Below are 15,429 nucleotides of genomic sequence, written 5' to 3'. Positions count from 1 at the left end.
GCTTAACCTTTCTGGCCCGCCCCCAAAAACGAAGAAGAAGAAGAAGGAGGAGGCGAGATGGCCACATTCATCCTGCCAAGAATATGTCGCCACAAAGTTTTCTTCGCCTCACTTCACAAGCTTCTTTGGAAACTTTTCGGTTACTCTCTGGTGTTAAAGGAAGTTGCTGCCAAGGAGTTTTCAATAGTCTACTATTATTTGCCTTCCTCTTGGTTAAAAGCAATCTGATCTAATTTGTTTGGAGTTCGAGTTCTAGAGAGTGGGGTAAAAGCGTTTAAAATCAGGCAAGCGTGTGCGAATCTCTAATGATTATTTACATATGAAAATTGAGAAGCAATGTGGGGGAGATATAATTTATATTTATTTAATAATCTTTAAATTGACTAATAATTATTAACCGAATAATTTAAACATAATAATAGTTACGAAGTCATAATGAAATTTGTATAATTTTATTTTTATTTTTATTAGATACTAACTGTAGATACTCCGTAATAATTAAGGGCTTATTAATACTTTTTAAAATAAATTACCACTATATCAGAAAATTAGTTAACAACTGTAACCATTGAATTTGAAAAGTCAATGATGCAAACTGCTTATCGTTCAGAATGAAAACACATCTTTAGTAAGAATAGAAATCCCTATGAACATACATTTTTTGCTTCCTAGAAATTAATTTCTTTTAGAGAGAAGATTTACGGCCAGCCGCTTTTCGGCTAATCAGCTTTTCATCTTATAATGCGATTTTCCGTCGCTGAGCCCAGCTGAGCTTGCACTTCATTTCGTCTGCGCTCCGCTTTTGGTCCTGCTCATCCTGCGGCTAATCCATGGCTAATGTGTTCAGCAGTAACTTACCACTCAGTGTTCACTGTTCACTGTTCACTTCTCACTGCCAACAGCTCAAACTCGTGTATAATTGAAGCTGTTTGCGGTCCTGCAGTGTTTGCTTAAAATGGTAAAGAAAAAATAAAGTAGACAGTGGGGCAGCGGACTTACTCCGGCTCAGTATGAATATTAAAACTTAATTTAAAATCCATGCCACACACACAGGAACACACTCAGAAAAATGAAGAAGGCTCCTCGGGCCATGGTGAGCACAAAAAAAGTGGGAAAAACTGGGGGAAAAAAGCCGGGCCAAAAAAGAAAAAGGATAAAGCCAAGGAAAACTGGCTGCAAGGCGTCGCCCGCTTCGCGCAACTGTACAAACAGCGGCGGAAATAATGAAGGAGCAAAGGACCAAAAGTGGGCGTGGAGTGGGCGGACTGCAGGAGCACTTTTTTTATGGGGGGCGGGGCACACTGTGAAGAGCGAAAAACACATTTTTGCACTTTTATAGCGCAACATCTTTTGTGCACAGACATCCTTCGTCCTTCGCAGTTACTCCCCCCAAAAAACCCCCCTTTTATCCTTCGTCTGAGCTCCCACATAAAAGCAGACAGAATAGGGAGGGGGAGGGGGTGGAGAAAGGAGGAAGGGGGGTTGGAGAATCTAAGGATTCATCTACGTGCATGCGGGTGTGAGGAGCGTGCCTTTAATAAACCCACTTTATTGTTTAGAGCCCAAATAAAATAATCCCCTTAAATGATGCCTTCGCATAATAGACGCCTTGCCAGCCATTCTGCCTGCTGCTTATTTTACGGCTGCCTTCGTCCCTGCCACGCCCCCACGCCTCCCTTCCCGACGTCCTTGGCCATTCCTGCCGTGTTTCTGCTTTGTTGCCTCTCGGCACAGTGGGCAGCGTATCGGGTTATACCAACAGAAAACAGAAACAATGATTAATGTAAATAGAAGTAGCTTTGTCTGGAATTAAATTGTTAGGCGTATTGTGTTACCAAGAGGGAGATCGAATAATTGTTGAATGAAGTTACTTGTGTCTGACCAAGGATTGTAATCATAAAATGAAGATAAGAGAGAACCTTGTTTTAGTTACTTCCAATATTTTTTGCTGCTGATAAAACTCTAAATGTTTTATTTTATAACAGGAATTATTTATTGGAAACGATTTTTGTGATGGAGGAACAATACATTTATTAACCAAAAAATAAAATTCAAAGAAAATTAAGAATTTTAAGAAAATCAATTTTCTTTGAATCATATCTCTAAAAAAGCAATGAAATAAACCAATCAAGTTCATAAAAGTAACTGAATGTAAATTCCATTTTTAGGAGGATGAATAATCAATTTCTTGTTCGTATAACTTATATAAAAGTGATCTCGTTTTAAATGGATTAAAAATTGAGGTGTGAACTTTTGTAAAATTCTTTTTAAACTCCTTGCAAACCTTTTCCAAAAAGGAAACATATGGCTTACCTACCTGCACCACTGTTCCGAAAATAAGGCTCCGAGGACGAGATCCTGCGACTGAGCCGGAGCATTTGCGTTAGCGTCACTAATGATGATGATTTTGTGGTAAAACGTTGTGTTTGTGCTAATCGGGACAATATTATGCGGCAGTAAAAAGTAAATGACTCAAGACGTCGGACTGAGGATAAAGGAGGCGTTTCGGGATGAAGGGAGGGGAAAGGGGAGGGGAAGAGAGGATAGAGGAGAGGGGGAGAGGGTGAGAGGGCAACGGGGGGTCAGACAGGCCGAAGGATGGGCGTTTTTGAGGGACAGCTGGCGAGGGCGACGCCTTTTTCCCCTGAAACGATTGAGGGAAAAATGAAGATGAAGAACGGAGGACGCAGGACGAAGAATGGAAAACAGGAGCCGGGAGCAACAAGGAGCAACAAAGGCGGAGGACACGGCTAAGCCAAGAAAAGGCGGCCACAACATGGTTGCTCTATGGCAGCAATACAAAACACGCTCGGCGGAAAAAAAAAAAGAAGGGAAAATGCGAAATAAAAAGGATCAACTGCGGAGGGCAAAGGGTGCAAAAGGGCGGGGCGTGGCAAAATGAGGAGGCGAGAGGGGGCGAGGGGGTGGGTTGGCCCATAAAGGACGAGAACCCACAAAGGCAACAAAACGGACAACATCCCTTGGTTGGGAAGCACAGGATTCAGTATCACAGGACTCAACTCAATCCCTAAATCCGTCCGCCATCCTTCGTCGTCGTCGAAAAGCTGACTGCTTGGCTGACTAATGCGAAAAATACGTAATTGCGCATAAATACGGGATTAACAAAGTGCTCGTCGTCAGTTGTCGCCTTTGCTGGTCTGAATGGGATTGCCAGGATTGTTTTGGGACGGCTTTTTCGGGCCCACAGAAATCCTTTTCCTTTTCCCCAGCAAGCCAGCAATCCAGCAATCCAGCAACCCTGTTTTTCATATCGCTTACGACCGAAATTAGGCATTTCAATGCATCACAAAAGATTTCCGACTCGCTGCTAAAGGGGAATGAGTGCGATGGGTATGAGTGTGAGTGTGAGTTCGAGTATAAGTAATGAGTGTGGCCGTGAAAAGGGAAACCAATTGAAGTCGTCGGAAATCCTGTGAAACAGTTGCCAGGACTTAGCGGAATTAGTTGCGGGACTTAATCAGAGTGGAATCTCTTTTATGATGATGATGATGCCAATCCATCAGTTTGCTTTCCTCAGATTTATCAGGGACCACTGAACTTAAGAGGGTATAAACTACTCATTTATAGAGAAGTGAATAGGGATAACTTAACTATAGCGGTTGTGACTTTTCGTGTTATTTATTTAAGTGTGTTTTATTTTAATAAATGTGTATAAAATGCAATTCATAAACGAGGTATTTTCAATCTATTTTAATTGTTTAACTGTTTAGAGGTTAAATGCTTGTTCTTCTTTGCAATCAAAAGAAAACTGCAGTTACCATTTACTATTTTTCATAATAGTAAGTAATTAAGTTTGCAACGGAAAACGGCTTTTTTAAATGCAGGGCGTTTATTAAGTTATCAAACTCTCTTGTATTAACCTTAATTATAGTTTATACCAAACCAAACTAATTCGTTTTCAACTCCTTTCTTTCTTTCTTGCAGGTGAGTTACCCGAACAATTTCATTTGCAACGCGATTAGTTAGCTAGCATTGACCAAATGTCGTTTACTGTAAGTATTATCCGTGCCGCAGGCTGCCAAAGGACTAATTGGGGTCTCTGTACACCAGTTCAGCCAACACTCGTGCCGTTTGAGCTACGAGACACTCACAGGACATAGACACACTCACACACACACATACAAACACTCATTCAGATAGGAAAAGGACTTGTCGGGGACTCGAATGAGTTGACTTGGCACAAGGATATGTGTATCACTCACACTCGCAGTCAAGTGGCCGGGTCTCCTGCTCCTGCTCGTGCTCCTGCTGGTGCTCCTTTGAGGCATGTCCTTTCTGCAGACACGCACACACTGGCATGTGGACATATGTAGATGCATCCTTATTCATTTCCTGGCCCCTTTTTCTTGGCATATGGCTGCCATTTCTGGCACTTGAGCTGTCTGTTGCCTCAAGTTCCTCATCCTCCTACTTTCAGCAGACCGATTTTAGAGATTTAATTGGAAATGCTTTTCAAGCGGACTTTCTGTTTTCCTTTTTCTCTAGTTTTTTCCTACTTTTTTTCTTTGCTGCTGCTCCTTTCTGCAGAATCTTGGCGATTTGTGTTTGAAAGATAATCCCTGGCCTCGAGTGGAGTAACTTAATGTGGGATCTATTGCACCTGCTGTGCCAAGTGTGTGTGTGTGGTGTGTGTGTGCCGCTTGAATTCTACGGAGTGTGGATGGAATTCCATTTATGACCGCCTTGAATGCGTTCTGCACTTGGAATGCCATGGAGTTGTGCATTTCTTGCGCGCGTGCTGGGAATTTTCAGTGTGGAATTCCTTCATTCCTTGGCCATGCCTTCGCCAGCTATTCCTGTGGATCCTTCGCAGGACAATTTTCTAGCAGTGCTAAAAGGAGCGTAGATAAGGGGAAGAGGGGAAGTACCTCCTTTTCCTGCTCCTGCTGGAATTCTCCTTTGTGTTCGTGATTCCCGGCACTTGTTTATTGGCACTGCCTGTATATATATATGTGTGTGTGTGTGTGTGTGTGTTTGGTGTGCGTGTGTTTGTGTGAGTATGCTTTTGGGCCGGAATGTGACTGCCAACTATTTAAATTGTGTACGAATGCGAACCGAAAAGTTTTGCAAACATTTTTCTTGCCCGGTGCAGGCTCCTGCATCCTGCGCCGTATCCGGTTCCGGTTCGTCCTCCTCCTCCTTCTCTTCCTCTTCCACTTCCTCCTCCGTTTACCTCCATGTCCTGGCATCCTTCGCTGTGCGTGCCGGAATGCTGTGAGGCGATATTTTCCGTCTTGTAGACAAAATTGCTGAAATGCTTTTGCTTTTCCAATTAATTAAAATGAGCACTGGTCTGGCTACACAGAAGGAAAAGGGGGGTTAGACCACCCAAACCCATTATTAATTCCATGAAATTATTTAAACTGTTTCAAGGGAAAACCATTGCGTGCTGCAAGTATTCATTCATAACCTGTAATTAAAAAGAAAATGACAAAAAGGTGGGGTGATTTTTTGAACTATTTAAACAAGCTGTAATGTTAAATGTTAACCAACATTCAAGAGGTAGAAACATTTTCAACTGGTTGGATGGTTAATCAGTCAAATTATGTACGACCTGCTACCAATTTGCGAAATGAAATTCAATTCTTCGGGATGCAGGATATGCACATGCAGGATAATATTTTGTGATATTTCGGGAGAGAGGGGGGATCCTGTTCAAACAGGAACTGCAACTGGCCGATGATGCATGGAATTATTATGCATATTTATTGTTGCTTTGTTTGCTTAATAATATTGTTTGTCCTCCTCGCCTGAATTCACCGAATTGCCATCGAGTTTTGGGCCTCACCAAATCATATTACAACCGAACCGAACCTCCACCTCCTCCGGTTCTCGATGGTAGTTTTGGTCGGTTTAATGGAGGCGTGACCGCAGCCATTTACAACGCTCTCCGGGTTTTTCGAGGGGCAGAAGGGAATAATGGGGGAATGGGGTCTTTTGATACCTACACACAACCCATTCCCTAACCTGAAACTGAGCTCCTTTTGCGCCATGTGTATCCATGGTGTCCTCGCTAGGCATTTGCGGCTGGACATCCACATCCACATCCAAACATCCACTGGGGGAATGGGAAACTCCGACCGCAACAGACCAGCAATAATTAATGCATGAGCTGCTCTACGGCGGCTGTTCGGTTACTCGGCTACTCGGCAACTCGGTTGCCAACTAACTAAACTCGCACAGGCACAGGACTCCAACTCCTCGAACTCCGAACTGCGAACTCCTGACTCTGGACTCCTCCTTTCTCCTTGCTCCTTCCTCCTTCCTGTTCCCTTTCCCAGCTTCCGGCCACTTGTACGGCTTGAGTGAAAACCGGAGGGATGCCGGAGCTGCCCCGCCCGCTCTGGCCATCCGCTTTTCATTGTGGCCCCGGGAAAAGGGATTCAGGATTCCAGGATCCTGCTGCCTGCATCCTGCATCCTGCATCCCAGCATCCCAGCATCCAGGAGCTGTCGAGGAGCAATGGCAAATAATTGCATATGAAACCGCAGGAGCAGTTGACGGCCAACTCGGCCGGCTCCTTTGGTGCAGTGCGCCAGCAGGACGACAGCCGCAGGACATGCACAGTACAGCAGGCTCTACGACGTCCAAAGGACGCAGAATGAGGCGCCTGAAATGGAATCAAACTTAATTTATAATTCATTTGCGCACCACACGTTGGGCCAGTGAGCCTGTGAGCAAATTGCAAAAGTAAATTAAGCCCCAAGATTCAGATTTTCCTAAGGACGCACAACTGTTACTGGGCTTTCAATAGCGTTGAATAGGGTGAACTCACCTTTGAACTTGATATGGTGGAAAGAAGGGATTAAGGTTTACTTAAATATGATCCCTTTTAAGTCCCTAAGAACTTGCTTTTTTCACAAAACATTTTTTAATGTGAATATTTTTTTAATACCATTTACTCTTTAGAAAGTGTGAAATTTAAATCAAGATTTTTTTTATAAAAACTTAATATTCTTTAAAAAAGTTATAGTCTTGTTTTCTTTTTAAAAATTTTCTTTCTGTTTTGTAAAATAAGATTCTTAAGTTCTTAAACTAAATTAATAAATTTTATCTGCTTGAACTATACGATTGATTTGTCAAAAATTAAAATAAACTATCCTTACATTTTCGAAAACTTTGTTTTTAACTCCTTAAAATCACAAATCAAATAATTGTACGAGACCCACACATTTTGTAGCTCCAAATAAATTTTAAGCCACTTTCAAGCTCAACATCAAATCCATAATATATAAAAAAAAAATAGGAAACTAATAAAATTAGTCGCGCAAATTGTAGGTACTTAGGGGATCCCCAAACTAATGCCAGTTTTCATAAAACCCCTCCCTGCAACTCCGTGACATTCATTATCCATCGCTCGGTTGTTCGGTTGCCCCAACTGCCTCATTATACTCGCTTTGTGCCCCCAAACTGCATTGAAAATTCAACAAAATGCCCGAATAAAAGGCAAAGCGGCTGCCCCGCAATTTTCGCATTTGATTTAACTGTGAATGTATTTATTAAATAAATTATTCATGGCCGGGGTGAGTGCACTTCGCCATGCGAATGTGCTGTGGCTGACCTAAACATGTCCTGGCCGCAGGATCGCCGTCACCGTTGCACAGCACAGGATGTGTGTGTGTGTGGAATTTGGGGGGAGGAGAGTTAAAGGATAAGGGAAGGGGGAGGAAGCAGGAAAGGAGGAGGTCCTGCGTTCCGTTTGCCACTGTAATTAGTTGTGGTGGAATAATCGCATGCGACCGGCGACATTTCTCTGTGGCAAGGAATGTTCGCTGGTTTCGGTTGTCCACTTTCCACTCTTCCTCTTTCCACTTTCCCGCTTTCCGTGTCCCTGTGTTTTCCGGCTCTCCCCCGCCCAGTGTCCTTCGGGGATGAGGAAGTGTGTGGGTCAAAGGACCGTGATCTGTGGGCGGTGGTAATGGCATAAATTCGGAATGAGTCCCTACGAATTTACCATAATAATAGGGGGTGTGTGTAGAATGGAGTGTGCGTGTGTGTGTGCGTGTGGAGGACGTGAATGTGGATGGAAACATGTGTTTATGTGTACAATAATGGGCGGGCACCACTTGTGGTCAGAGTGGTGCGGTGCGGGCAGTTTGGTGGTGCTTGCTGCATTTTGGCCTTTCTCGGAATCGGTGACATTTTAATTTACCCAAGCGAGAAAACCAATTTTGTTGCAATGAACCAAAATGCAAAATGTGACAAATGCCACAGCAGCAAATGCAATAACAACAACAACAACAAGTGCCGCATTGTTTTCTGTGCATAATTTATTCAACATTTATTTATTGGCAGTTATGATTTGCATTATGTGGTGGCTGTCAAGGGCTTTTCGGGGCAGCAGGATTGCCAGGATAGCAGGGCAGCCAGGCTTGCCAGGGCAGGAAAGCCGGTGGAGTCGGTCTGAGGTTCACTTAATTGACTTTACAAAATTACATTTGCATTTGACCAAATTAACTGAAATGAATAAGCCCCCTGCAGTTGCTTCCCTGGCTTCTGATTGCAGCTAATAAATGAGTTATAAATCAATGGATATGAGATTTCAAATTCGTATCCCTTGTGGAGAAGGTTCGTGCTTGGTTTTCTGCTGTGCAGGAGTTCCAAATTCAGGGGATTATAGATGGACGGGTTATTGAAATGATAATTAGATGGGGGATTTAAGGATATATTGAAAAATACTATATATAATTAAGAAAAAGATTAGAAATAGGAGGTTTAGAAATAGTTAAGAAAGGAGTAACTAAACCATTATTAATTATTATAGTTTCTTCAATATAAGTAGGATTTTTAAGTAGGATTTTTAAAAATAGTTAAGAAAGGGAACTAACCCATTGGAGCTTTATATTAATTCTACCTTGTAAAGTTTATATATACTTTTGTTTGTTGATCTACAAAGAATCTTCATATGCAGTCAAATCTATTAGATATTCTTTGTGTGGATATTTAAGAGTCTGAATATCAGGATATAAAACATTTCAAGTTATTTAATTTCCGTAGGCGGGGCTTAAATCCCCAAGATGACTGACCCTTTTTCTGTGCTAGTAAAATTGCACTTTTAGATCCGGCTGGCGATTCCCTCCACATTCCTGTAAACCCCGCGAGTTGCAATTCAGCGTGATGGACTATTCCAGATTCCTGAGCGCTTTATGGGGCACTATCATGGGGGCCCAAAAAAGAGCTCGCCATGCCATGCCATATATATCCGCACCTCGAATGGATGGCAACCGGGAGTCCGGAGTCCGGGAGTCGAGACTTGCGGTGCTCTCGTGTCAGTGCGCTGATTAAATTCGGCAAATATCGCTGATGCCAGCAAATCGCCGCTCAATGCGAAGGCAGCCTCTCTATACCTCCTCTCTGTATATATATATTACACACACAAGTGTATGTGTGTGTGTGCGGGTGTTTGCTGCAGGGTGTGGCATCTGAGTCAGGTTAGGAACTAGAACTGGGATCTGGGATCTGGGCTTTCGGCTCTGGGCTCTGGGGTCTGGGACCATGTTGAAGTACACAAAACCCAGGCAAACAAACAGGCATTTCATGGCAAACAACATAGCGGCAAAGGGAAATGAAGGAGGAGGGTTACGAGGGAGGGACTCGACTCTAGTTTTCCCCAGCACTACATTGGGTGGTTCGGGGTGCGCATTTCCATACTACCTTCCATGGAGAACCCCCTCCAACCCCGCTTTAACCCCCTTTTAACCCCTCCCCTCGTTTTGGATGGAGCCCACAGGCTGAGTTGGGCAAACTGGCAAATACGGCCAGCCACGTCAACGTTGGCATCATCGTCATCGGCATCGAGGAGCTTTGTTTGGTTTGTCCAAGGGGATGGCTGGGGTTCCGGGTTCCTAGATATGGGGTTTTTCACCAACCAACCAACAGAAAACCCCCCTTTCCCCCACTAAAAACAACAACAAGAAGAACAACAACCTGCTCCCAACTCATTCGCATTCGCAGTCGTCGGCATTTTATTGTTCTAGTCGTCGACATCGATGTTGGTACTGCAGTTTCGGGCATTATTTCGGTTTAGTTTGGTAAATACACATGCAGCAAAAGCAGCAGCAGTGGCAGCAGCAACCCGGCAGCAGCACATGCACATGCACATTTTCGCTCCCATTTCCCCATTTCCATGTCCAGGCCAACCATACATACTATACCAGTTCCCAGGTTCCCAGTTTTCCTTCAACCCCACTTTCATAAACGACACAAAACGCTCTAAACCATGAGCTTATGCAGCAGACGTTATCATGATGTTCTACTAGTCGAAACTGTTGATGTTGATGATGATGATCATAATGATGATGACTTAGATGATGATGATAACTTAGATGATGATGAGGGTGAAGCCAGTGATGCAGCTGCACTCCTCGTTGCATTTTTCCTTCATTTAATGAAAGCTCTCTGTGAAAGAAGAAGTGAACTGCCTGCCGATTCCACTCGGATGGAAGGCCAGTAAATAAATGAAATCCAAAGCAGAACTGAGGCTGCCAAGGTGATAATATTTACCCAGCCACAAAACTATTTTTTCTCTCTCTCGTATTTTTGAGTTGAATTGTTGATTTTCACAAAAATCCGAAATATTTGTGTGCGTGTGCAGCTCACTCGAAGCGAAACAGTTTCTAGTCGTTAGAGTTCTTCTACTACGAGTATTCCCCCTTGGTGATTCCAGTGCCCCGGAAAAACCACTTCCAGTGCGAGTTTCCATTTGAGACAGAGAGCCAGCTTTAAGGTCCACAAAAGGACCTGCTAGCCAGCGAAATGGTTTTCAAAATACATGCCGTGCCGGCCTCATAACATCGTTGTCGTCCTCGATGTCGTTGCAAATTCCATTCGGCATTGAATGCGAGTGGAGAGTGGAGATGGTGTTGCAGGAACAGCAGGCAGAAGTGGCAGAAGGAGTGGCAGGACTGGCCAGGAGTTCCCTGCTCCCGGTTCGGCGACCTGAAAGGGGCGGACCCCTCGGGCGAGGAGGCGAGGCGAGGCGAGGGGGGCGTGGCTGTCATATCTGAAAGCAATTTCGAAGCGGGCAACCCGAAAACGAGTAACAAGAATCGATAAATTCGTTGGGCGTGCAATTTGCGCCGTGCGGAAAGGAGGCGCCTCAAAGGAAAAGTGGGAACCGAAAGAGGAGTAGCAGCAGGTGGAGCAGGATGAGTACTGCGTAGGTGAAATGCTCCCACTACCTCCATCCCATCCCTTTTCTTGCTTACCCATTCCATCCCATTTCGATTCGCATGCCTGAGTGGACCATGTCCGAAATTCAAGTTTCAGGCCTTCGACATTTGCATTCAACCAGCGTCAACCTGCTGGCCATCGAGTGACTGCTCTTGTTCTGGCTTCTGCATCTCGATGGTGGTGCTGATGGTGGTGGTGTTGTAGGCGGTGGTGTAGGTGGTGCTGGTGGTGGCACCCTCTTTCCCCTCTTTTATCCCCATGTGATACAACAGCGGGGGAGGGGGTAAATCCACCTTGTCGCCTGACTATGCAAATTGCCGCAAATGCAACGAGGCGTATGCGCAATTTTTGCCCGTCACACAACTCGCGGACATCAATCAGATATTAGCAGAGGAAATTCGAACGAGCACACACTCGCAGTCCACCAGTGCATGGACCATCTGCCATCTGCCTTATCCTCTCCGATTCCCTGGGAATCTGGTGTTGTTTCGAATTACAGAATCGGAGGTCTGAATAATCGGGTCTTCCCGATGCAAATTCCCTCACGCAAAGGGCATTGCTTAAAAATCTTTTGAAGAATAAGGGTTTTGTGAAGCATTTCAAGCACTTTAATACACTACAGTAATTTTTCATTCGAAGGTTTTCGATCTTAATTGAGCTTTATTTATATTATAAAACAATAAAAAAGTTTAAATACTAAACAATGACCAGTAAAAGAAACAGAAGTAACGATTTAAAATCATTCCTTTACACTTTTTTGTTTGCTGTAAATTTTAAAGCAGAATTTTAAAAATATTGACTTAGTTGAATAACTTTTTCTATCATTACTTTTAAATAGAGCTTTTATGGTTAAAAATTAATGTTGTTATGTTCTCTAAGTTAAAGGTCCACGTTTTTTTAACAGCGGGGAATTAACTTTAAGAGTTAGTTACTAGAGGTAGTTTTTAGTATAAGAGTTCAGTGATGATATTGCCAAAACAGTTCGACTAACCAAGTGTTAATGTTTACCTTGCAGTACCGCCAAAAGCTGGACAGAAGCGACCGGCCACGAGTCCCGCTCCGCACATCCCGGTGCCGCACCACCTGCAGACGCCACCTGGCGGCGGCGGTGGCGGCTTGCCGGGCTCCTCGGTGGCCAACAGCCCGGTGCCCACGTCCGCCGGCGGCAACGCCCTGATGAACCACGCCCTGCCCAGCAACCACATCGGCACTCCGTCGCCGTCGCAACACCAGCAGCACCAGCAGCACCAACAGCAGCAGCAGCAGCAGCATCAGGCGCAACAGCAGGCGGTGGCTGCTGCAGTGCAGCAGCAACTGGCGGCCGGAGTGGGTCTGCCACCGGGAGCAATTGGCGCCGCATCGGCCAGTAGTCGGGGATCCTTTGCAGCGGCGCTGCGAACGCTGGCCAAGCAGGCGGACAACAAGGAGGAGGAAGTGGCTGGCGATAGGAGTGGTGTGCCCACCTCGGGAGCAGGAGGACCACCCCCGCCGTCGTCGTCATCGAATCAGGGAGGTCTCAATTCGGTGGCAAATCGTGTGGGCTCGGAGCGACCTGGCGAGGATCGGGTGTCGAGCAACAAGAAGCGTTCGCCGCCGTCGCCACAGCCGCCGGAGAAGATCGCCCGACTGAGTCACACGCCGCAAACGGCGTCGCTGCAACCGGAATTGCTGGCCCGCAGTGGATTCCAACCATACAGATCGGATGAGCGACTGATGCATCCGGCGGGCGCCTTTCCCCTGGAGGCGTACTCGCATTTCGCGGGATTGCCAGGGATTCCACCAGCAGGTAAGTGAAATCTTATAGGAAATATATTCTCCAGCAATTACTAATCTTTTCTCGTTTTAGCCTTTCTGAATCCCGCTGGTTTGCCGTATACGGAGCAGCTGTACCTGGAGCATCGCTACCAACTGTTCCGCGCCGCCGGCGCTCATCCCTCGCATCCGCATGCGGCCGCCTTGTATCCGCAGATGGCCTCGCCCTACTCCCACCTGTACTCGATGATGCCCGGAGCAGCGTTGGGCATTTCCCCAGCGATGCACGATCGGATGAAGCTGGAGGAGGAGCACAGGGCGCGACTGGCGAGGGAGGAGGAGCGGGAAAGGGAGATGCAACGGGAGAAGGAGCGGGAGTTGCGGGAGCAAAGGGAGAAGGAGCAGCGGGAGAAGGAGCAGCGCGAGAAGGAGCAGCGCGAACGGGAGCAGCGGGAAAAGGAGCAGCGGGAGAAGGAGGCGAGGGAGCGGAAGCTGAGGGACGAGGAACGCGAGCGGGAACGGGAACGCCAGCTGCTGAATGCCTCGCACCACTACTCCAACCAGCTGTACTCCCCACTCAATCGCAATCTGCTGGGCTCCATGATCCCGCATCTGAACATGAGCTTGCGTGGACCTCCGGGAGCACTGCATGGTCTTCCCGGAATGTCGCACTATCATGCAGCGGCGGCAAATGCCCAACGGCAGAGTCCCCATGGAGCAATGGGTCTCAATCTTGGAATGGCTGGACTGCCGGGAGTGGGTGTGCCTCCCCTTGGCGGTCATGGTCCCAATTTGCAGCACCATCTGCAGCAGGCGGCCATGGGATTGGCCCATCCCGGGGCAGCTGGACTCACGCATCCTGGTTTCTCGGCGGCTGCCCTCGGATTGAGTGCCCATCCGCACAGTCTGAACCTGAGTCACCCGCACATGTCGCCGCATCATCCCGCCTCGCTGGCCCACCAATTGCCACCGCACACTTCTTCGGCGGGAGGAGGTGGCTTGAGCAACTCCATTCCCGTGACAGCAAGCTCCAGTTTATCGGCGTCTTCACCGCACAGCAGTTTGAACCTCACGGCAGCTGTGAAACTGAGTGCAGATCAGGTGCCCACCTCGACGCCCAGTGGAGGAGTCTCTGGAAGTGGATTGCCTCCTACAACCTCCAGTTCGCACATTCCCAACATGGGTCACTACTACCACCACGGACACCTGGCTGCCATGCATGCAGCTGCGGCGGCAGCGAGTGGAATGACGCCAACGGCTGCCCACCAACAGCAGCCTCTTTCGCTGCCCAGTTCGCCCAAGATCACGCCTCCAATCACACCATCTTCCTCTGCCAATGGCGGCAGAGCAGGCGGTAGCCCCCATGCCATGAGGCACCACATTGCCGCAGCTGTGGCGGCAGCGGCTCAGCAATCAGCGCTGATCGACAAGGCAGCCACGCCGGTGAACCACGAACCGACCACCTTGGATCTGACTGGATCGAACTCGAACTCCAGCAACCAGGCGCCATCGAATGCCAGCAGTGGCCAGCCGGCCAATCACGAGATAAACGGAGCCGAATCCAATGGAGCATCGCAGGGAGAGAGCAAGGAGCAGGTGGCGGCGATCAAAGAGGATCCCCTGAAGAGTTCTCCGCCACCAGTGGCGCTGGAAAAGAAGCCAGCCACCCCGAATGCGGCTGTGGATAAGCCCATTCATCCGGACAGCTCGCCGGAGAACATTTCGCGTCGCAGTGCGAGTCCACCAACGGAGACGAACAACTCGATGCCAGCGGTTGTGGGAACGGCAGTAGCATCAGGTAAATGCAAAGAGGAGAACCCAAAGATTCTAGACACGGACACGACTGCCGCCACCAAGACAGAAATCGAGGAGGAGAAACTGCGGAATGCCAGGTTGTCGGTGTCGCCGGCACCAGCTCCATTGGCAGCTCCACCCAAGAACCTTTCCGCCTCGCCGGACACCGTGTCCACCTCCGGCGGAGTGACCTCCACCACCAGTGGCACCACTCCGCCGCCGGTGGTCAGCAGCAGCACCAGTGGTGCAGCCACAAAGGCTGCGATCCTGACCAGCGACGAGGTGTCCACCAGTGCCGCCACGCCCGCTGGCGAAGCCACCAGATGATGCACGACCGCGTTCCCCTGGCGGGAGTGGGTCGCTTAGGTTTAAGTTTAAAAAAAAAGAAGATGAAAAGAGTCGCCTCGGATCGGAACTAGTTAACATCTACCTTCAGTAACATTTAACTAAGCGATAATTTAGTTGTTAGTCGAGCATCTTTATTTATACAAGAATTTGTAATGTATTGCCAGCGCCGCCTAGATCCAATTCTAAATGTTTTTAATCCTTAGTTATTATTATTATTTCCCTATTTAAATGTGAAGCGTATACTTTAGAAATGGCCTGAATAAATCATTTTTGTTTACAATTATTTGCCTTACACTTATTATTTCGCTTTGGTTTTCCGATTCCCAAAAAGGTAAACTCCCC

General features: G+C 46.9%; 1 protein-coding gene across 10 annotated transcripts in view; it reads left to right on the top strand.

Annotated features, from left to right (window-relative positions):
• LOC108096603 (AF4/FMR2 family member lilli) overlaps positions 1–15,429 on the top strand; it is a 75,504-nt gene that overhangs the window by 58,015 nt on the left and 2,060 nt on the right. For 9 of the 10 annotated variants that reach the window (XM_017198303.2, XM_017198301.2, XM_017198304.2 and 6 more), the window contains 2 exons: positions 12,209–12,979; positions 13,040–15,370. In XM_017198303.2, the coding sequence (XP_017053792.1) occupies positions 12,209–12,979; positions 13,040–15,066 (2,798 nt within the window). In that variant the 3' untranslated portion in view covers positions 15,067–15,370. Of the gene's footprint in view, positions 1–12,208; positions 12,980–13,039; positions 15,371–15,429 lie in introns of those variants that run through there. The other variant, XM_017198305.2, reaches the window with a different exon arrangement.

The sequence above is a fragment of the Drosophila ficusphila genome, unplaced genomic scaffold, assembly GCF_018152265.1.
Source record: "Drosophila ficusphila isolate 14025-0441.05 unplaced genomic scaffold, ASM1815226v1 contig_414, whole genome shotgun sequence".
Lineage (NCBI taxonomy): Eukaryota > Metazoa > Arthropoda > Insecta > Diptera > Drosophilidae > Drosophila > Drosophila ficusphila.
This window is presented reverse-complemented; position numbering and strand designations above follow the sequence as displayed.